The sequence below is a fragment of the Neoarius graeffei genome, chromosome 16 (genome assembly GCF_027579695.1).
Source record: "Neoarius graeffei isolate fNeoGra1 chromosome 16, fNeoGra1.pri, whole genome shotgun sequence".
NCBI classification, from domain to species: Eukaryota; Metazoa; Chordata; class Actinopteri; order Siluriformes; family Ariidae; genus Neoarius; species Neoarius graeffei.
This window is the reverse complement of record NC_083584.1, coordinates 61982754-62007261: the sequence shown is the minus strand read 5'-3', so window position 1 is coordinate 62007261 and position 24508 is coordinate 61982754. Positions and strand designations below refer to the sequence as shown.

Below are 24508 nucleotides of genomic sequence, written 5' to 3'. Positions count from 1 at the left end.
TTGTATTTCAAACTATTATAAACAAGTCAATTGTATTGAAATGTTGTAACAGGACTTTAGTAAATATCATATTCACAATCACACAGCTTATAGCATTCATAAAAATATTTATGATCTAATATTGGAAATTGTTCAGAAGCCATCAAAGTCCTCATCATCACTGTAATCCCCTTTACTTCTTGTACAAGCTCTGGTCTCGGTGTGTTTAACAATTTCGCGCCATTTTGACTTTAATATATCGGCCTTAGGCTAGTATTTGCGGTCACCGGAAAATTAAAAACTTTTAAAACTAACAAGGATTCATTTCTAAACATTTTCCAACATGATAAAAGGCATTTTTATATGTATACAAGCAGACATTAGATCTACCTGATACAGGCTATAAATCATTATAAACTACATTAAGAAGCCAAAACAACATGCTAAGATGCTCAGGGACCTCATAAACAATAAAAACATTCACAAAATTATCAAGTTTTATTTATTTTGAAAAGTGACAAAAGACGATCACATTAATCCTGGTCTTAACAGGTTGCTGGTATTGGATTTGATATCATCATCATATGCTTGTTCCGGGGGCCGCATACAAATAAATGACACTTAATGACGGCCCACGATAAAGCATACATAATTAGGCCTGCTTACCACAGTTAATAGCTAGCACTTCACCACTAACTTGAGTTAATCATTGTCCAAGCATGTAACGTTAGGCCTAACAAAATGACCAACATACATCATTTTAATACAGCAAAGAACGTTTTTAACCCTGATACGCACACACAATGGACTATATATATATATATATATATATATATATATGGAATGGCTAACTATCCATCAAAAGTCAAAGAGTCCCATATACATTTTCGTATGTACGTTGGGGAGTGCCTGTTAGAGAGCACACTCTGTCTAGGCCGTCGGCATGGTGAGGTAGGGTGGCCAGTTCCTTTCCTCACCGCCTTTAACTTCCCCAGTGTTTCCACCAGGTCCCCATTCACTACTGGGTGGACAGGAGGCGAGCCCCAGATCACCGTCCAAGGCGAGGCTCGAACCGGGTACCGTTCGCTTGGCGGTCAAGCGCTCTAACCACTTGGCCACCTCACCTCTACTAACTAGCCATATGCTATATTAATTTGCAAAAACGTGCGGGGCCAGATACTATAGGCCCTACAGCGAAGCGCTGCATGTTAACCTAGATCTGTTATTGCTCCAATGTTTCTCCCAGAAGCTGGAGAAAATAAAGAAATAGTCACTTTCCAAGCATGGTTTGTTACATGTTTACAACAAACACTGGAGGACCTGTCACAGTCTTATTACCTTGTGTTTTCGACCTTTTTGCAGCGAAAAAGTCGTTGATGTTTGCCTGGCGCTTCCCCGACATTTTTCGGCTTTTTGTAAGCCTAACGTAGTGTTGAACAGCCCCGGGTGAACACCACAGTTACACATAACGCACGTGCACGCATACCGCAATATATCTGTCAAGTCTAGGCTGTCCGCATACCCGAACAGAATTCTTAGGCCTACTGTCTAAAACAACCGATTTTTGAGTGAATAAAAGAATGTCTTATAAAAATAGATGGGGGAAATTTTTATTTTTATGAAGTATAAATTATGAAGTAAAAACTTATGAATTTCAATTCTTTGAAAAACCACGGCAATGGAGCGTTTGTAGGCGGCAAAATCGCCGGTTGCCGGCAGTTATTGAGAGGAAAGAAAAGGCAAGGAAATAAGAATGAGGTGCGGGGATGCAGGGATGACACAGAGACAGAAGGATGAGAAAAAGATGGTGGGACGGTCACTTAAGTCTGGGAGGTGTCTCATGGCGTGTTTAGTGGATAAGCAGAAAGTAGGAAAAAGGAAGGAGGCACACATGGTGGGATGTAATTATAGATGAGGTAGTGCTGAAGGAGGGACTACAGTGGTGCTTGAAAGTTTGTGAAACCTTTAGAATTTTCTATATTTCTGCATAAATATGGCCTAAAACATCATCAGATTTTCACACAAGTGCTAAAAGTAGATAAAGAGAACCCAGTTAAACAAATGAGACAAAAATATTATACTTGGTCATTTACTTACTGAGGAAAATTATCCAATATTACATATCTGTGAGTGGCAAAAGTATGTGAACCTCTAGGATTAGCAGTTAATTTGAAGGTGAAATTAGAGTCAGGTGTTTTCAATCAATGAGATGACAATCAGGTGTGAGTGGGCACCCTGTTTTATTTAAAGAACAGGGATCTATCAAAGTCTGATCTTCACAACACATGTTTGTGGAAGTGTATCATGGCACAAACAAAGGAGATTTCTGAGGACCTCAGAAAAAGCATTGTTGATGCTCATCAGGCTGGAAAAGGTTACAAAACCATCTCTAAAGAGTTTGAATTCCACCAATCCACAGTCAGACAGATTGTGTACAAATGGAGGAAATTCAAGACCATTGTTACCCTCCCCAGGAGTGGTCGATCAACAAAGATCACTCCAAGAGCAAGGCATGTAATAATCAGCAAGGTCACAAAGGACCCCAGGGTAACTTCTAAGCAACTGAAGGCCTCTCTCACATTGGCTAATGTTAATGTTCATGAGTCCACCATCAGGAGAACACTGAACAACAATGGTGTGCATGGCAGGGTTGCAAGGAGAAAGCCACTGCTCTCCAGAAAGAACATTGCTGCTAGTCTGCAGCTTGCTAAAGATCACGTGGACAAGCCAGAAGGCTATTGGAAAAATGTTTTGTGGATGAATGAGACCAAAACAGAACTTTTTGGTTTAAATGAGGAGCATTATGTTTGGAGAAAGGAAAACACTGCATTCCAGCATAAGAACCTTATCCCATCTGTGAAACATGGTGGTGGTAGTATCATGGTTTGGGCATGTTTTGCTGCATCTGGGCCAGGACGGCTTGCCATCATTGATGGAACAATGAATTCTGAATTATACCAGCAAATTCTAAAGGAAAATGTCAGGACATCTGTCCATGAACTGAATCTCAAGAGAAGGTGGGTCATGCAGCAAGACAACGACCCTAAGCACACAAGTCGTTCTACCAAAGAATGGTTAAAGAAGAATAAAGTGAATGTTTTGGAATGGCCAAGTCAAAGTCCTGACCTTAATCCAATCGAAATGTTGTGGAAGGACCTGAAGCGAGCAGTTCATGTGAGGAAACCCACCAACATCCCAGAGTTGAAACTGTTCTGTACGGAGGAACGGGCTAAAATTCCTCCAAGCCGGTGTGCAGGACTGATCAACAGTTACCGGAAATGCTTAGTTGCAGTTATTGCTGCACAAGGGGGTCACACCAGATACTGAAAGCAAAGGTTCACATACTTTTGCCACTCACAGATATGTAATATTGGATCATTTTCCTCAATAAATAAATGAATGATGGGGGTGTCATAGCTCAGGTGGATAAGGCGCTGTACCATAAATCTGGGGACCCAGGTTTGATTCCGACCCGAAGTAATTTCCTGATCTCTCCCCGTTTCTCTCTCCCGCTCATTTCCTGTCTCTACACTGTCCTATCCAAAAAGATATCTTTAAAAAATAAATGACGAAGTATAATACTTTTGTCTCATTTGTTTAACTGGGTTCTCTTTATCTACTTTTAGGACTTGTGTGAAACTCTGATGTTGTTTTAGGTCATATTCATGCAGAAATATAGAAAATTCTAAAGGGTTCACAAACTTTCAAGCATCACTGTATCTAAATGTAGCGGTAGAAAGGGTAGAAGTTAGGTTAGGAAATTGAGAGTTTATTAAATGAAGATGAGGCAAAAACAGAGACATAAATGAGTGTTTCAGAGATGGAAGAATAATGTAAAGATGGGTGAAGGAGGTCATGGGGGATGGAATAAGGTACAGATGGAGAGATGAGGTTAACCTTCATCCTACCAAGTGGGGTCCATCTGGACCCCGCACCTATATGTTTGTTTGCCATTTTAAAAATATGTGACATACTGCCTCACCGTTTTATGAATTTGTCGGAATTTGTGTCTTAATTAAAACACTAAAGCACCGGAAGATCAGCTTTTTGCATTGTGAAGGTATAATTAATTTGTTACTGGGGTCCAACCGGACCCCAGAGTAAAGTTTATCTGTCTTTCATTTTATAATTGAATAGCACACTGAAAGTTAACTTCTTTTATGTTCCATAATGAAACTACCAAGGCATTCCTTCTTGGGGTCCGTGTGGACCCCACTGTTGCAATAAGCACAGGCTGCAAAACAAAAGCCCTAAATTATTTTACAATTACTTTTTTGTTTTAAATTCTGTAAGAAAAGACCTAAGTTGTAATCCAGAATGTTTTACAGCTGCATGAGCTGCAAAAATCATGTATATAATGCCAATTTTTTTTGTGGCGCTATAATTTGCTACATGTATGCTAGTTATTGCAATATTATTGCAATGTTATTGCATTTATAATACATCATTGATATTCAGCCATAGTGGATTTTATTCTTCAATAAAGTTATGTCTGTTTGCTGCATTGAATTGGTTCTTACTGCATTGATTTCAAGGTATTCCCTCCTGGGGTCCATACAGACCCCGCCTGGTAGTTTGTGTATGTAAAATTGGCTGGTAGGATGAAGGTTAAGTGTGTTCTTTATGCCTTGGGCCCTTTAGTGTATTGCTATTATTAATACAAGATGTTCTGAACAAAACTTATCTGGTGATTTTGTCTTTGTAAGCTTTAATTTTAAAGAAAAGTATTGGGGTCCAAACGGACCCCACATGGTAAGATCTCATCTCATCTCATCTCATTATCTCTAGCCGCTTTATCCTTCTACAGTGTCGCAGGCAAGCTGGAGCCTATCCCAGCTGACTACGGGCGAAAGGCGGGGTACACCCTGGACAAGTCGCCAGGTCATCACAGGGCTGACACATAGACACAGACAACCATTCACACTCACATTCACACCTACGGTCAATTTAGAGTCACCAGTTAACCTAACCTGCATGTCTTTGGACTGTGGGGGAAACCGGAGCACCCGGAGGAAACCCACGTGGACACGGGGAGAACATGCAAACTCCACACAGAAAGGCCCTCGCCAGCCCCGGGGCTCGAACCCAGGACCTTCTTGCTGTGAGGCGACAGCGCTAACCACTACACCACCGTGCCGCCCACATGGTAAGATTAAGGTGTAAAATAGCATGGTAGGATGAGGGTTAAATAGAGGGGTGGGTGCCAGAGCATGGAAGCAGTACATGGAAAAGCTGAAGAAGTTTTTAGTATATTACTGTCTAAGGAAGTAAAGATTGAAGGATGAGGTAAAGATGAATGGAAGAGAACGTGGAGAAATGAGGATGAGGTACAGAAAGATGAATGTTGCAAAGATCCAGGGAGGAGAATCTGGAGATACAAGGATGAGCTCTAGATAGAGGAATGAGGTAAAGATACAAGAAGGAGACATGAGGAAATGAAAACGAGGTCAACAAAGAGGAAGGGAGGAGAAGATGGAGATATGAGGATGAGATTCACAAAGGCAAACAATGAAAGGATACAGTGAGAAGAACATGGATACACAGGGATGAGGTACAGGCCAAGGAATGAAGTAAAGATGCAGGGAGGAGAACACAAAGAAATGAAACGAGGATTAGGTAAAGATAAAGGATTGGGGTGAAAATGCAGGAAGGAGAGCATTCAGAAATGAGGATGAGGCACAGAATGAAGAAGAAGGAGGAGGAATGGTTATCAGAATGTGAAAGAAAAAGATGGAGTGTGACAGAGAGTTTAACAGTTGAGGAGGATGTCGAGATGTCAAGATGGAAAGATGGAGGAATACACTGTGTGCTGCTTATAGTCAAGAAGAACTCACTTTATTGTACTTACATAAGTTATTAATGATGGAGCTTTTTCCAAGAAATATTATTTTACCTGGAAAAGGTACGAGTCCCCTATTGAGTTGCTGAGGCAGAAGACAAAATCTTTTTTGGGATGCTCGGGAACAGCTTGTGCGATACTGTTTTCCGCCCAGACAGCGTGCTTTGGGATGCAGGTGTGATCAATGCCTGATCGCCCATCCGTCTCATAGAAAAACAGAGTGCATCCTGGGAAAAGGGGCACAGTGGGTCAATACAACAACATTATATCAACGACGTTTAGCAGACGCTCTTATCCCAAGCAACATACCAAGAGCAGCCTGGGGAGCAGATGGGGGTTAGGTGCCTTGCTCAAGGGTATTTCAGCCATTCCTGGCGGCCCAGGGACTCAAACCAGTGACCTTTTAGTCCCAAAACTGCTTCCCTAACCATTAGGCTATGGTGTCCCTTACCAGTGCCCTTCACTAAAATTGGGTGGGCATGTTTTTACATCTTGGTGGGGACCAAATGTCTCAACAAGGATCAAAATATCTGACTGTTTTCGCCTTAAAAATCAGCTGTAATTATACAATTAGCTGTATTAATATTTATGTCAATGGAAGGTCCCTCACGGGTAGCATATTGGTGTAGTGGTTAGCACTGTCGCCTCACAGCAAGACAGTCCTGTGTTTGAGCCCAGTGGCCAACAGGGGCCTTTCTGTGTGGAGTTTGCATGTTCTCCCCGTGTCTGTGTGGGTTTCCTCTGGGTGCTCCAGTTTCCCCCACAGTCCAAAGACATGCAGGTTATGATAACTGGTGGCTCTAAATTGACCGTAGGTGTGAGTGTGAATGGTTGTTTGTCTATGTGTCAGCCCTGCGATAACCTGGCGACTTGTCCAGGGTGTACCCCGCCTCTCGCCCATAATCAGCTGGGATAGGCTCCAGCTTGCCTGCGACCCTGCACAGGATAAGTGGCTACAGATAATGGATGGATGGATGAATGGATGGAAGGTCCTCACAAGGATAGTGAGACAATCATGTGTGTGTATAAATGTCCAATTCCCGTCTTAAACATGTGTACGTCATTTAGTCCAATTTTCCCAAGGAACCTCTTATACAAGAAATAAAGGAATTTCACTTCACTATTACTTTTCAAGAAGAAACGGAGATTGGCACCGCACCCATGCGCATCAAAGAGCTGGTTAGTACTGGGAAATGAAGACTGCCTGAGAAGACCAGATCCTGGCGTGGAAGGGACTTTGACTACTTTTCAAGAGCTTTTCTGCTCTCCAGTGGCCAAGGATGAGAAGTGCAGGCTGGTGTCCATCATGAACTCTTCATCAAAATAGTAAACGCTTATTACAGCGCTCACTAACACGCACACCGTTCACACTGCAGGCTGAAGTGACTCAAATCCGATCTTTTCGCCCATATGTGACCTGTATCCGATCTTTTATTGACAATATGAACGACACAGATCCGATTTTTTCAAATCCGACCCAGGCCGTTTGGATATGTGGTCCTAATTCCGATCCCTATCCGCTCTTTTCATATGCGACTTCAGTCTGAACCGCCAGGTCGCATTCATCCGACTTACACGTCATCAACAGGCCACAAACGTCACTATTCTGCGCTGAAGTAGGCGGCGGGTCTCTCAAAAAAAGTTACAACAACATGGCGCATAATCACGGGCGCAGATAGAGGGGGGGACGGGTGGGATTCGTCCCACCCAGATTTAAATTCACCTCGTTCGGTCCCCCCCACTTATAGGGAGGAAAAAACGTCTATGCTGTCTTTCTTTGCATAAGGCAAACCTCACGGAAAAATCAAAAGACTAATTACCATTCGGTTTATTGAGGTGCACGGCAGTGTATACATAGTTGCAACAACTCACATAAAACAAAGACTGATATTCGGTTGGTTGAGCTGCGCAGACTGCACAGGTTGCGAGCTCGAGCTTGGTTGCTATGGTTACTAACAACAAGTTTGACAGGCATATCGGGGTTGGGGTTGGTTTGCTGGCAGCTTTGTCCCCCCCAGTTTTTTGTCCCTCCCAGTTCAAAAAACGTATCTGCGCCCCTGCGCATGACATCAATGCGAGGGACGCTTCGGGCTGTGAAGGTTCTGAATCTTCTCAATGGAAGGACGCAGAGGTTAGGGAGCTGATTTCCATTTGGGGGGATGCAGCTATTCAAGCTAGATTGGATGGGTCATACCGCAACCGGGCGGTTTTACTTCCGTAAACACTGGCCATGCTCACTGCGTGTGACGTCGTCGTATCCTGCAATGCGCATGCGGAACACTTTTAGGTCGCTTTTCGTTCATACTGAGGATCACATACAAGTCGCATATATTTGTTAATGTGAACGACCTCACAAAAAAATCGGATTTCACAAAAAAATCGGAATTGAGCATTAAGCCTTGCAGTGTGAACGTAGCGCAAATGACTCGGCCATTTCTGTCTGCCCCTTTCAGGCAACAGTAGAAGGAAGATGTCTTCTTATTTTGGACAAATATGAGAGTGTCCTTTGAGAAGGAATTGCTTCTTCAATTATTTTTGTCTTGTAACGATAAATGGAATGAAAATAAAAATTCTTGCACTTTGGCGTAGTGAATTGGCTTCGAGATCAGAGCTGTGTGAAAGAACGCCTTCAGAGACCTCGGATGCTCTGACACCATTATCCAATCCCCCAGCTCGTTCAGAGTGACGCAAGCCAACCAATTTTAGGATGCTACTGAAGTTGGAGTTTAACATGGAGGTTCATAGTTCCAGTGAAGGGAAAATTGTAGTGTCTCAGCATACAAAGACATTCTGGACATCTTTAATAAGTTAGCTAGTGTTTGTCAGCTAGCTATTTGTTAGCTGATGTATAAGAACTTGTGATTTATTATGAATTTGTATGTTAAGTCCAATATTTGATGTTGCTGGGATAAATTCTGGATAAGATCACACACATCATAATAATGTGGCAATTTGGCAACGACAGTGTGATAGCTCTAAACATAGGCACCTTTTAACGAGACCCAGTAGCTCTTCCACTTGCGGCGAGCGGCGAGCTCCACCTTCTTGTTCTTTTTGTGCACGAGCAGGTTTTTCACATTAAGACGGCCGGCTTTGCGTACGCATCCTTCGGCCACGCCCACAAGCGCCTCCGTTTGATTAGCCGAGCTCAGTTCGTCACTCAGAGCAGACGCCCCTTCCTCTGGAGTCTCCGCCCTGCATCCGCTCTTCTCCAGCTCCTGGCGGAAGTTCTCGTACACACCCTGTGTGACACAACAGATCATTTTTACTTATACAGGGTGTTTCAAAAAATTTGATACCATTTCACAATCTGATAACTTTGCCCATTCTCGTTCAATTGGCCTCAAATTTTAACAGCATGTGTGGAAACAGGTCAAAATTTTATGTTTAATGTTTTTTGTTTGTATCTTTTTAGGTATAGAAAGGCCATTCAGTGGAAAAGAAAATGTGTTTTGTGTGTTAGAGTACGCTCGAACACAGTCAAACAAGACTGCAGCGTGCGTTTATGAGAGAATTCTCTAAAAATGTACCAACTGCAATACAGATTTGGACATGACACAAAAAGTTCAAAGAGGAAGGCTGTGTGTGTGTGTGTGTGTGTGTGTGTCTCAGGTGGCGCAAATATTGAAAATTTGTGAAATCGTTCATGGAATCCACACACCTTTGAATTTCTCATTCAAATTTTGAGGAATAAATCTCATATTGCTCAACATTAAGCCTGTTCAGTTTCATTTGCCTCGACTCTGTAGCTTCTGGGATCTTTACATCTCAAATAATATCAAATTTTTTGAAACACCCTGTATTCAGTCAGATTTTAATTCTGACTCACACACATATGAGTGGGGTGGCACGGTGGTGTAGTGGTTAGCACTGTCGCCTCACAGCGAGAAGGTCCAGGTTCGAGCCCCGCGGCCGGCGAGGGCCTTTCTGTGTGGAATTTGCATGTTGTCCGCGTGGGGGTGCTCCGGTTTCCCCCAAAGACATGCAGGTTAGGTTAACTGGTGACTCTAAATTGACCGTAGGTGTGAATGGTTGTCTGTGTCTATGTATCAGCCCTGTGGTGACTTGTCCAGGGTGTACCCCGCCTTTCGCCCATAGTCAGCTGGGATAGGCTCCAGCTTGCCTCCGACCCTGTAGAATAGGATAAAGCGGCTACAGATAATGAGATGAGACACATGAGTTATTATTGCTTGAATTTTATTTTGGATTATGTTGGTTATTTTTTTCCACCACCGCCCAAGTTTACAGAGGACAGTTTTCATATAATTTCCACATACTGTAGCTCATAACTGATTGATTTCTGCATAAGCCAAATGGGTGGCACAGTGGTGTAGTGGTCAGCACTGTCATTTCATAGCAAGAAGGTTCTGGGTTCAATCCCAGCAGCCGAAGAGGGCCTTTCTGTGTGGAGTTTGCATGTTCTCCCCGTGTCCGCGTGGGTTTCCTCCGGGTGCTCCGGTTTCCCCCACAGTCCAAAGACATGCAGGTTAGGTTAACTGGTGACTCTAAATTGACCGTAGATGTGAGTGTGAATGGTTGTTTGTCTCTCTGTGTCAGCCCTGTGATGATCTGGCAACTTGTCCAGGGTGTACCCCACCTCTCACCCATAGTCAGATGGGATAGGCTCCAGTTTACCCAAAATATTTTTGCTCCTGAAAATGCTGAAATGATTGATGATCTGAAAAAAGTTCCACATAGTACTGAAGCACTGAACTTGTTATTTATTATTTCTTATTTTCACACTTTGACGTACATTGTAAAGCATGTTACGCTGTATTTTAATGGACTAAAAGTGTTTTTATTGTAATACCTGCACTCCAGTGTCAGGCGTGTCTCCACTGCCCCCTGCTGGTGTGGAGTACACAGACAGGGCCTTGTAATGGCGAGATGGGAGCTCACACACATCACTTTCACCAATCAGGGCATCGATCCCAGTGTCCTCCAGCTCAACGACATCCCCTACTGTCACGTCCTGTACAAACAGAGACAGAGCCATGCTGCATTCATTCACATCCATGTACATCTGTCTTTCTGTCTGTCTCCCAATCCCACGCTTCTTCAGCACTTCTCATACCGTTTCTGCCAGCTCTTGCAGGTTGCATGTTGATTTCTTAGTAGGGAACATCGTAAAGTGCATATCACGGGTAAATTCAGGAGCAAGATCAACGTAATTCTCCTATTTTATATGAAACTTTGGTCAAATATCTGTCACATTTTGCATTTTGTGCAATTTTTTTTTACCTTGCGCAATACCAGAAAAATTCAGTTGAAATCAAGCCATTTGAGGCGCATTGGTCCGCCTCTGAAAAAACTTGCCATTTGGATTTCACCGGAAACATTGATTTTCGTGACGTCGCGTGCAGGACGCCTCCCTCTGAATCCTACGTCAGCGCTGGTTTGTTTATGAGAAAACGACCTGGTGGTTTTCTGCAAATTTCTTCGACGTTATCGCGTAATTATTAAAATGGTTAACAGATGAATCGTAGGAGGGTGTAGCAGCATTACATTCTTCATCCAAAGGTGAAGTAACATTGCACTTAGGTGACAATTCCATATTTCAATGCAAAATTGCGAGCTGCTAAACTTGGTTTACGTAGGCTGTGCACTGAAACCGTGCAAAGCTCGCGCAGCCTGCTGGCGCTTCCGCAGGTGACGTCACGAATCTGGTTCCAGACTCCCTTGGGATTTTTCCAGACGCGTTTTGTTATTTTATTTTTTTCTGCTGTAGACAGATGGCCTTGTGCAAAATTACCCTTCTGGATGAGTGTGTAAAGGGACATTCTTTCATATTAAAAAAAAAAAATGAATTTGGTCCAGGATATGCACTTTAAACTCTGAACAGTTATCATATTTGGGATGCAGCTTCTCTGAGCACTTCACTGGCTCTCTAGTCTGCTGGCAAGGGCTGATTATTCACCCAACCCAGCATCACATGACTTAGCATGCTATTCATTTCCAGTGACTAAGGAATACACTACAAAAACCTTCTGCCAGACATGAATAATCTCAACCAAACTTTAAAATGCTTCCCTCCACCCCCCTTCTCACACACACACTTTCTGTTGTGTTCCCATGTCACTATGCTCATTAGCATGAGAAAGGAGGCAAACAGCTCTCACAGACATGTGTCTCCTGAAGCAAAGGGAAAAAGAAAGCTTGTCAAAAAGGTACCAAGCGCAGCCATAATGTCACATCATCCCCACAGGGCATGCTGCAGAAGCAATCCACAAAGGTAATGGTTCAAATCCCGGCAAAGAGTGTTGTATAAAATGCAGTCCCTTTCACTCTGCTCTCTATGTTTCATACTGTTCACGCAAGCAACAAGTCACTTGTATTTTGTCTTTTGTGGGCGTGTAGCATCCACTTAAATGGGGAATTAAATTTAAGTAGGAACTAAAGATGTAAGTGAGGAAGTAAAGAAACATTTGGACCACACACACACCATAGCACTGGTCCAAGGAATCACTTGAGCCACTCGTGTGGATTTATATTGTATGATTTGAATAGTAGTAAGAAAATCAATTCAAATGTTACCTGCCACTGTGACTGAAATCGTGGCTCGCTGTCAGGCACAAACGTCGAAAATAAATCGTTGGCTGTCACTTTATTGTTTGCTAATGTGAATGTCCTAATTATTATGAGGTCATATTATTTGAGAGGCATGAATGAAGCTCAGCATTTTAGACACTTCGCTAAAGCACACTAACTTTTCCAAAAATCAATTTTTTTTTTTCTGCACAGATGTGACAAGGCTACGGTAGTTAACAAGAAATACATCAGCTAAATTGCATATTTGTTTCAAACAACATTGCTAGTATTTCAAGTATTATCTGTATCTCTTCCAGCCTCCATATTACAATTTCAACCTCAGACTTTGGGATGGTAGACATGGGAGATGTAATTATACCAAACTGTGTAAGCAAAAGAGTTGTTCTGGTTGTCCAAGATTAACATTCAGCGATAAGATTTAGCTATAAAATTCAAGTACAAAATTAATCTACAACATTCAACGATTAAATTCATCGACAACATTCAGCTACGATATTCAAGTACAAAATTCAACTATAAAATTAACCTACAATATAGTTACAAAATTCAATTAAAAATTCATCTACAACAATTAGCTACAACATTCAACTACAACTTTCAGCTTACAGCATTCAACTAAAAAAAATTTAGCTACAACATTCAGTGACACAATTAAACTACAAAATTTAGCTAAAAAATTTCAGCTACAACATTCAATTACAAAATTTAGCTAAAAATTTCAGCTACAATATTCAGCTACAAAATTAAACTACAAAATTGAGCTATTAATTTCAGCTACAACTTTTAGCTGCAGCATTCAACTCAAAATTTAGCTACAACATTCAGCTGCAACATTCAGACACAATTAAACTACCAAATTTAGCTAAAAATTCCAGCTACAGTATTCAACTACAAAATTTAGCTCCAAAATTCAAATATGACTTTTAGCTACAACATTCAGCTACAACATTCAGATATAAAATTCAAGTACAAAATTTAGATAAACATTTCAGCTACAACTTTTAGCTACAACATCCAACTATAAAATTTAGCTACAACACTCAGCGACACAATTATTCAACAAAATTTAGCTAAATTTTTCAGCTACAACATTCAACTACAAAATTTAGCTCCAAAATTCAAATGCAACATTCAGCTACAACATTTAAATACAAAAATTTTGCTACAAAATTCAACAGCAACTTTTTGCTATAACATTCACTTGCTAAACTGCACACAGACAGTAACCTTAGTTCAGGATTGAAACAGGGATGCTACCCACTCTATCCTCTTGTCTCCATATAATTTTAACCAAATTATAACTAAATTATAACTCAATGAAATACTGAAGCTTACTTGTATGGTTTGTGCCCGCCTTCCTGGCATTGCTACCTGGTGATTGGTCAAACCTTCTGACAGACAATGGGATCGGCGGCAGGGCAGGGTGAATGCTCCATAGGTAGCACCATCATCCTCGCATGGAGACAGCATCTTGTCCTCCTCACTGTCTCTGCACAGAGCTCCACCCTTGTGGCGTTTTTTAGCATAGCTCTGCAGTGTGTAAAGCTCACCCAGTGAGTTAGCGCGGGTGACATCAGTGATATTAGCATTGTCCATGAGGTCCTCCGTGCTTGTTAAGCGCTCCAGACTTGCATCAGACAGAGATACCTCCAAAGAGTCATCCCTCCACACGTCTGCAGATTTGGAACGCTTCTTCTTGAAAGAACCAGCAGCATCTGGTGGCTTGGTGGTGTTCTGTGTACTTTGTCCACTGTCAGCATGAACAGCAGGAATGTCAGCTGAAGTGCTGTTACATGGCTCATGAGCCGAATCCTTGTGGAAGCTCATAGGCCGCAGATTCATAGCCACCCGGTCCACCCAGATAGGGGAGCTGAAGTGCGGCAGAGCATCAGCATCGTCAAATGGCTCCAGGCCATGTTCAGCAAGTGACTGTGGGATGCTGGGTGTGCTGCTAGAGCGTGTGCTTGTCTCCGAGTTACGGTGCTCGGGTTTTCTCTGGTACGACTGCTTCCCCGATAAACGCAGCGATCGGGACACTCGCTTCCGTGACAGTTGTCGTTCACGGTCGCCATAGAAACTGTGGCTGCCATACTGGCTCTCCACGTTACCCATAATTCAAATTCTAAAACACATACAACACCATGTTTACACATTAGGACTGACGCATTTCTACTTGTTTTATGCAAGTACTAAAAATAATGAGAATTCCTCCTCTACCTGCTGTGTGGCAAGGATGTCATCAGCATATTAACCTTGATCCTGATCGAGTAGCAGAGTTCCTCTGGCTTTTACCGAGTCACCATAACCTGAGAAAGAGGAGAAACAGTGGGTAAAAGGAATCAGACAGACACTTCAAGGCTGTATCCCAAATGCTCATCTGGGTGTATGTACTGTAGGGTACCATCTATCTGGATGCTGAGAATCACATGAAGCAGATGTTCACACAAGATGTATGGTGTAGTGTTTGCAGTGCTGTCATACAGCCATCTTTCCCTGAAAAAGAGTTCTTGCTGGATTGACCTGGTGGAACCGTGGAACCCTGGTGGTTGCTCAAGGGTCACAGAACCATGGTAATACCAAGATATAGGGTAGTGTTGTGAGGATAACATCTGCCACAATGCCTTGAAGAAACTGACACACCTTAGTACTAACTGCAAAGGTATTCAGACAGATTGGCTGCACTCATGCGATGGATACCCTTTTTGACCAACTAGGAGCAGGTTCCTGACCCAGGTTCAATCAGGATTCTTTGAACCTTGGTGCCAGCTAGCGAACCAGCCCACGATTTCACCAGTTTTGACTAGAACCATTGTAATCAAGGATGCATCATGAATGGAGGGCATGACACAATGCACAACGGAAATAAACAGTCGTAGCAAGATGGTGGATCACACTGATTACCTGCAAGCTTTTGTTCTGTTAATGCAGATATTTCTTTTTGGTCCATTTTTTCTGAAGATGTATTCTTTCCTGTTGCATTCTCCATTGTTGTGCTCGGTTTCCTCTCCAAACTAATGACACGCCCACTGATGTCATCATGGTTCACATTGTAAAAACCAGCTATATTTTGGTTCCAGCTGGGATCCAAGTTTTCAGGTTCCAAACCAATTTATTTTTAGTCGAAATGCTCTGAATGGTTCAAAATTTGGTGCGTGAACCAGAACAGAATCCGTTCCCTGTTGGTGGAAAAGGGTTCTGATAGGGGAAATGTTCAGCTTGTAGAACCTGAAAGTGTATGTAATGCCTTATTGTAATGCTTTAAAATGAATATACATCATTAGTAATGACCAAAATGAATTAATAAAGCAGGGAGAAAATAATAATAATTATTTGTTATTTTATTATCAAGCACAAAACTATCGATAAATCACGGCTTCCAGATCCCGGAAAATGTCAGCCTAGCCTCAGGGCTAATCTCGCACGACATCGCACGTGGACCCCCGGTTATCTGGGTCATTTTGGTTCATCTGACTCCGTGCTTGTTTACTCGCTGAAATTGGATATTGTTGATGGAATCTTACAAAAATAACAATGTGAAAGCACTGCATTGTGTTTGGATGTTCAAATCCATATACAACAGGACATTCAGTTCACAAATTTCCAAGAAATGACACTAATTGACTTGCTAACTTTAGGACTGCAGTTATCATGAACAGTTTTGCACTCAAGTGTCCATCAATGAAGAGTTTATAACATCAACGAAACTGTCTTCATGTTAAAACTGTTAATATTATAGTCATGCTGTCTGTTGTTGCCCAAATGAGGATGGGTTCCCTTTTGAGTCTGGTTCCTCTCGAGGTTTCTTCCTCATGTTGTCTGAGGGAGTTTTTCCTTGCCACCGTCGCCACAGGCTTGCTCATTGGGGATAGATTAGGGATAAAATTAGCTCATGTTTTAAGTCGTTCAAATTCTGTAAAGCTGATTTGCGACAATGTTTATTGTTAAAAGCGCTATACAAATAAACTTGACTTGACTAATCTAAAGCGACAGTGGGTGGGGTTTGTGCAAACGAAGCGGGCAGATTTAGTGTCGCCTACTAATAATAAATCTGATTCATCAAGTGTTCATCACCACCAGAACGACCACATGGGAATTACTGGAGCAAAAAGAAACCCATTTATTTAATAAATTACATTTGATCTGACATTTGGACAGTTCATTGATTCCCCGATTATCACACACACACACAGTGCACCAGACACAGGATTATGAGCAACATTTACATGCTTGCGACATCCGATCTTATCATATCTGATGCACTTTAACAGGAAGAAAAACATACACGCGCAATCATCATCACTAATTATTAACTGAAACGTGTTAAATGCTCTCAGATTGCAATATTGTAACATGATTTGTTTTTAGTTTTGTTCAGGAAAACACTGCGTTCTGCACATCTCTCTCTCTCTCTCTCTCACTATCTATCGCTCCATCTCATGCGCACAGCAGAGGAAGACTGTCGTGAACTGAGTGAACTGGCATATGTTTCTCGTCTTGGAGGCTTGAAAAGATAACCATTTACTCCGGAATATCCTTGATAATGGGCGGCACGGTGGTGTAGTGGTTAGCGCTGTCGCCTCACAGCAAGAAGGTCCAGGTTTGAGCCCCGTGGCCGGCGAGGGCCTTTCTGTGTGGAGTTTGCATGTTCTCCCCGTGTCCGCGTGGGTTTCCTCCGGGTGCTCCGGTTTCCCCCACAGTCCAAAGACATGCAGGTTAGGTTAACTGGTGACTCTAAATTGACCGTAGGTGTGAATGTGAGTGTGAATGGTTGTCTGTGTCTATGTGTCAGCCCTGTGATGACCTGGTGACTTGTCCAGGGTGTACCCCGCCTTTCGCCCGTAGTCAGCTGGGATAGGCTCCAGCTTGCCTGCGACCCTGTAGAACAGGATAAAGCGGCTAGAGATAATGAGATGAGATGAGATATCCTTGATAATCTTCTGCCCCTTCATCCAACATATAAGAATCCCAATCACTGTCAGAATTCTCTCCAAAATGTGATTCCATATCGAGACCGGTCTAACCACTGCTGCGCACAAGAACGAAATTGATACCTGGATTGTTGCACGTGTGATGTCACGCACCCCTTTGGGATCTTCCAGTTCAGTCTCAGCAGATTCCATGAAAATCGGCTGATCTTACTGATTTTCCATCAATTTACGGCCTTTTGGATCAGCTATGGTTTGGAAACACATGGTCACTCAACATAATGACTGTTGCTTTGTACAAGGAAAGAAAAGTGGGGTTTAGAGGCATCACTTACACTTGAAGGAAGGTGCTCACATGGCAGTAGGGCAGAACTCCCAGCATACATGTCAACCTTTGGTCAATCAAACCTGTATAACCAACCTCCAAAATCCGTATTTCCCTTATAAAATCCTTATAAGATGTAAATTAAAATAATTTACCTAAAATTTGAATGATAATTAACAATGATATATCCCAGTTACTTTTTATTCAATATTAATAACAATAAACCTTCAGAATGAATACAAAGCTCCAATGTTTGACAAAAACACAAAGTGTTATCAGCGTAGTTACGAAGGAAATACTTCGTTGTTTGGAGACAGGTTTCACCAAGCAGCTATTATGCACGAGACTTCATATTAGCCACAAAGTCAGGAAAATCTGTTCGTAAAATTACGTTATAATGACCAAATACAATGAAAAGTATTTTTCCAGTCTCACCTGTGGAAGGTAATCCCATGTGATCTCGTTTGGACAGTAAACCTGTTGGTACAGTTAAACGCAGCACATGAATGAGGCATCTTTATTCTCGGCTACTGTCTAGACGCTATACCAGGGACGGTTGAAGAATCTCCACTTTGCCCCATCCAATATGGCGGCGAGGATGACATATGATTCTACGCAGAAGGCGGCGTCTATGTTTATATGTCTATGACTTCACGGTTGGCGGGATTCTCGCAATGCGGTGTGCGCATGATCAAAAGTGGAATGAAGTCTCGCTACCACAAGATAACGCGCGATTTCATAAGACTCTTTACTGGCTGTCTGTGGTGTACAGTATGTTTGTAAATGTTATGCGCTCTTTTATCATCATGGGAATTGATTATAGCTCTAAATAAATATTGAAGTTTTTTTAAAGAATCCGTATAACTTTATTTATACGCCCGTATACTACGTTTATTGAATCAAATCCGTATAAAATACGGACATTCCGTATAGGTTGACATGTATGTCCCAGTGTAACATGCCTCTAAGAGTTGAAGACACTCATCTTAGAGTTGTTTGCCACAGTAGTTCATCAAAAATTACTACGCAACATTAATAACTCAAGATCAAGGGCAAGATTTGTCGGAGTTTCCGTAGGAGTAGGCAGGATAGGTCAAATTTCATTCAGGAGAGGGTGGGATTGGGATTAGCCCTGTCCACCTCTACATTAGAATATACAGTATACAAAATACAGCCAAATTATATTAAAAAACAACAACAACCACCCATATTGCTGTATAGAGTTTTAGATATATTCAAAAATCTGATAGTTGAATATAATCAGGGTTAATGCAAATCAGGGTTGGCGCTTATCTCCATCCACTGAACAGAACAAGCTGATTCTTGAATATATCTGATATCTTTCTCTCTGTATGTCTGTGAGAGAGAGAGAGAGAGAGAGAGAGAGAGAGAGAGAGAGAGAGATGAATGATTTGCAGACAGTGAAAAATGGGAAAACATGGAGATTTCCCATCACCAAGGTGAGAGAGACAGAGAGAGAGAGAGATTTGGTTTCCACTTTCACATCTCTCTCTGTCTCTTTTCCTCAACTTCATCAATTTCTGTGCCTTTTCCGTCGACCATAATCTCTCACCCCAATCATGCCCCTTTCCCATCAAAGCAGTTCCAGGGCTGGTTCGGGGCCAGTGCTTAGTTTGGAACTGGGTTTTCTGTTTCCACTGACAAAGAACTGGCTCTGGGGCCAGAAAAACCGGTTCCAGGCTAGCACCAACTCTCTGCTGGGCCAGAGGAAAGAACCGCTTACGTCAGCGGGGGGGGCCGAGTTGTTAAGACCAACAACAATAACAAGACCGCGAAAGATCGCCATTTTTAAGCGACGAGAAGCAGCAGCTGTACAAATGCGAAGTCATCCATTATTATTATTATTATTATTGTTGTTGTTGTTGTTGCTGCTGCTTCTTCCGTGTTGTTTTTGCTTTGATATTTGCGCCAAGGTTTATGCAAACGTAGCGACGTAACTGACGTATACAACGACGTAATGACGTGGCTTCCCTTAGCACCGCGACCTATGGAAAAGCAAACTGGTTCTCAGCTGGCTCGCAGGTTGAACGAGTTGTGAACCAGCACCAGCACTGGCCCCGAACCAGCCCTGGAACTGATTTGGTGGAAAAGGGGTACCAGAGAGCTCTTCCCATCCCCCGATGTCTTACTGTAGCATCAAGTGCAATCCTGAGGTCCTTTTATCATGGTAGCTGTAAATGGTCTAGCCAGTGCTCAAAGTAAATTGTTGGCAAAGAATTTTTAACTTGGCTTTCTTTACAACTAGACGTTTTAGTAATCGGTATTTGAAAGTTATCGTGACTTGTTTTTTCGTAATTTTTTTTATAATTAAAGTTTTTATTTGAACAACTGTGGTACATGACTCATATGGTACATCATACAGAAAAGCAAAGATAGAAAAAAAAGGTCAGACAGTTAAATTAACGTAATTTGATAAGTGTTCCTGGTTGAAAGAAAAAACATACAAAGTATAATCTTAACACAAAAACAGAGAAGGTGAATGCACATAGGCTTCATAGTAGAGCCCTATAACTAAGCTACTAGTCCAGAGGTCAGATAGTCTGCAAAGAAGTCCCAGCTACCCAGTGCCACAGACCCTTTGCCCCTTATTCTAGCAAGCATGATCTCACACAACACACATTGCGTTTACATGCACATCCAAATCGAGCTACTGTCGGTAATCGAGCTAAGGGTCCCAGCAGGGGTGCCAGAGAAATCCAATCCTACATGCACACAAGGAAATCGAGCTATTGTGTGAGGTACATTGTGCACCCGAGCCACAGGTGGCGCTACACACCCCATCGTGTTGGTACACTTCCGGTTGTCGTCATGAAGAAGAGGAGTGATTTCCATTTTACATTCACACCAAATGTTATTGCCACCTGTTGGCTACAAACTGTCCTGCGCAGATCACTGTTTTGTAAGACAACTTATTTTGCACAATTGTATATTTTTCTAAAGTCCATTTTTTGCTTACAATTTAACTTATGTCTTAATAAACACACAAAAAGTTCAATTGTTTTTGTTTTTTGTCTCCTTGTTCCTCCTGACCTCTTCTGCTGCTCGCTACTACTACTGTTGTCATGCCGACCGAGGCTGTTGTGTTTCCCGCTTGTGGTCTCGTCACTCGTCACTTCCGGAAGGGAAGTAAGTAGCTCGACTACATAGCTCGATAGGGTTACATGCACTAAGTAGCTCGGCTACAATCGCATAATCTAGGTCGCGTAGCTCGATTACGAGAAATCCAGTTCGTTTCGATTTCAGCCGAGCTAAGGTGTTTCCATGGCATTTAGAACTTCGATTTCAGTCGAGCTACGGCAGAAATTCGATTTTCTCTATGTGCATGTAAACGCACTCACTGTCTCACTCATTAAAACTTTCCATTCTTGGAATGTTGGGTTAATGGGTGATTTCCAGTGCCGTAGTATGATTCTAGAAGCTGAGGCTAACTCAACCATCAACACTGAATGAGCGTCTTTAGTCAGCTGTGGTATTACGGTCTTATCTCCTAAAAGGCATAAGCGTGGGCACGCCAGCAGGTCCACTCCCATCCACGTCTCCAAGAACCCCAATATTCTGCACCAGAATGGCTTGACCATAGCACAATCCCACATGAGATGCAGAAATGTGCCAGTTTCCTGTTCACATTTCCAGCAGATGTTACTAGTTATTAGCCCTATTCTAAAAAGCCTGCATGGTGTCCAATAAAACCTGTGTAGGATTTTGTATTGAATAAATTTACATCTAATTTCTTTAATATATTTACCATTATCTGCCAAAATTTGTTCCCAGATATCTTTGTCAATTTCACAATCAAGTTCCCTCTGCCAAATTATTCTTAAATTTTCACATGTGCCACTGGTCAAACAAATTGATTTATTGTAAATTACTGATGCCTTATGATTACATGGATATTGGAAGTAGTCAACAACTGGATTGTCTACTTTATTTGGCTGACTTTTTTCCATTATGCAGTGTCTAATCTGCAAGTACTTCCAGAAGTCACCCTTCTCTCGAAGATCGTACTCCTGAACTAGATCAGCAAAGGATTTAAAGACGCCGTCTTTATAGAGGTCATTAATTGTATGAAGTCCTTTCTCTACCCAGCTTTTCCAAAACACTGTTTGTTTCCCTATTCTAATTTCTGGGTTATGCCATAGTGAGGCATATTGCTGCTTGTAATGTGAGAGTTTGTGTAGCTTATGAATTTTTGCCCAGACCTCCCTAGAGTGCTTAATAATTGGGTTTTTATCTCTCTCTCTATACCGTACCAGTCACTTGTTGGGATAATACTTGTATAGGATGAAAGGGTGTGGCAAGAGTCTCTTCTATGGTGGCCCATCTTAAGCCAGACACCATTCCGCTCCAGTGTTTAGCTATCGTAGCCATTTCAAAAGACAAGCTATACAATCTAATATTAGGTAAACCCAGCCCACCTTTATCCTTAGGTGCGAACAGTTTGCTCAATTTAAATCTAGGTTTCCTCCCTGCCCAAAGAAATTCCTTGATGAGATTATCTCATTATCTCTAGCCACTTTATCCTTCTACAGGGTCGCAGGCAAGCTGGAGCCTATCCCAGCTGACTATGGGCGAAAGGCGGGGTACACCCTGGACAAGTCGCCAGGTCATCACAGGGCTGACACATAGACACAGACAACCATTCACACTCACACCTACGGTCAATTTAGAGTCACCAGTTACCCTAACCTGCATGTCTTTGGACTGTGGGAGAAACCGGAGCACCCGGAGGAAACCCACGCGGACACGGGGAGAACATGCAAACTCCGCACAGAAAGGCCCTCGCCGGCCCCGGGGCTCGAACCCAGGACCTTCTTGCTGTGAGGCGACAGCGCTAACCACTACACCACCGTGCCGCCTGATGAGATTATCATACTGTTTAAAAAATATGATCTGGTATACTGAGAGGAAGCATCATGGATATATAATTAATTTGTGGGGCAATCACCATTTTAATAACATTTACTTTCCCACACAAGGTCAGGTTTAACTTCTCCCATTTCCCTATATTTGTCTTGATTTTTTTGAAGCAGTGGATCATAGTTCAATGCAGTCATTTCACTAAAGTCTGGGCTCAACTTGATACCCAGGTAGACCATGCCCTTTGGGATCCATTTAAAGTTATACTGTGTCATTACTTGTGGATGACAATGTTTGGATATTGGCATTGCTTCAGATTTGGTCCAGTTAATTTTGTAACCTGAAAGCTGAGAATATTCACTGATAGTATCCATTAAAGCAGGTAGGGAGTTTTGTGGGTCACTAGTCAGAAAAAGTATGTCGTCAGCATAAAGCATTAGCTTATGTTCACTACCCCCTCCTTTCACTCCTTTGATGGAGGAGTTTGCTCTTATAGCTACCGCCAGAGGTTCCAAGACAATTGTAAATAGAAGTGGTGATAGAGGACACCCCTGTCGTGTTCCTCTGGAGAGGTTAAAGAATGATGAGATCAGACCATTTGTCATAACTTGTCAAATCTTGACAGGGCCGAATGAAGAAAACCCCACTCGACCCTGTCAAAGGCCTTCTCAGCATCCAATGAGACTGAAGCCACCGATGCAGTGTTGGAGGAGTGTAACCATATCAAATGTATAAGCCTTTGTAGATTATCAGTCGAAGATCTACCCTGTAAGAAACCAACCTGGTCTGGGTGTATAATGTTTGGTAAAACTGTTTCTAGCCTTAGGGCCAATACCTTGGCCAGTATTTTGCTATCTACATTAATTAGGCTAATTGGCCTGAAATTGGCAGGATCTGTATGGTCTCTGCCTTTTTTAGGAATCAATGATATGAGCGCTTCATTCAGAGATGGTGGAAGTGAGCCGGTCTGAAAAGCCTCTTCATACACCTTAGTCAAAACTGGAGTAATTATGTCTATATACTTTTTGTAATATTCGACAGGAAACCCGTCGGTTCCAGGTGATTTCCCTGTTTTCATAGCTCGGATAGCTTTTATCACTTCCTCTTGGGACACTGGTTTGTCAAGAATATCTACCTGTTCAGACGTTAGGCTTGGAGTTATGTTTGAGAAAAAGTTCTGCAATGATGGTTTGTTTGGCATACCTTCTGATCTATACAGCTTCTCATAAAAACTTTTGAAGACCTCATTAATTCCCTTGGAAGATGTTACTAGTGACCCCCCTCTTCTTATCGCTGGGATTACATGAGCAGTGCTTTGCTCCTTAAGCTGTCTAGCCAGAAGCCTGCCTGTTTTCTCTCCTGCTTCATAAAATTTTGTTTTCAATCTAAATAGAGCATATTCATCCTTTTTTGTTAAATATTTCATGTATTTTGAATTTACGTTTGCAAATAATATATAGATTTAGGCACTGCCTAAAAGCGGAGCTCCCATCTGCTTCTGGGTTGTAGAATTTTCTTATATCATAGCCAGTCTCTCATCTCATCTCATCTCATTATCTCTAGCCGCTTTATCCGGTTCTACAGGCAAGCTGGAGCCTATCCCAGCTGACTACGGGAGAAAGGCAGGGTACACCCTGGACAAGTCGCCAGGTCATCACAGGGCTGACACATATGCCTCTTTTCCACCAAATCAGTTCCAGGGCTGGTTCGGGGCCAGTGCTGATGCTGGTTCACAACTTGTTCAACTTGCGAGCCAGCTGAGAACCAGTTTGCTTTTCCATCGCTCGCGGTGCTAAGGGAAGCCACGTCATTACGTCACTGTATACGTCAGTTACGTCGCTGTACACGTCAGTTACGTCGCTGTATACGTCAGTTACGTCGCTGCGTTTGCATAAACCTTGGCAGGAACATCGAAGCAACACCAAGACGGAGAAGAAGAAGCAGCAACAACAACAATAATAATAATGGCTGACTTCGCGTATGTACAGCTGCTGCTTCTCGTCGCTTAAAAAT

General features: G+C 42.3%; 1 protein-coding gene across 2 annotated transcripts in view; it reads right to left on the bottom strand.

Annotated features, from left to right (window-relative positions):
• Positions 1-24508, bottom strand: part of tiam1b (TIAM Rac1 associated GEF 1b) — a 119627-nt gene that overhangs the window by 71391 nt on the left and 23728 nt on the right. For both annotated transcript variants that reach the window (XM_060943337.1, XM_060943338.1), the window contains exons 3-7: positions 14585-14673; positions 13703-14489; positions 10629-10790; positions 8808-9060; positions 5873-6045 (exon numbers count right to left, since the gene is read on the bottom strand). In XM_060943337.1, the coding sequence (XP_060799320.1) occupies positions 5873-6045; positions 8808-9060; positions 10629-10790; positions 13703-14479 (1365 nt within the window). In that variant the 5' untranslated portion in view covers positions 14480-14489; positions 14585-14673. The remainder of the gene's footprint in view (positions 1-5872; positions 6046-8807; positions 9061-10628; positions 10791-13702; positions 14490-14584; positions 14674-24508) is intronic.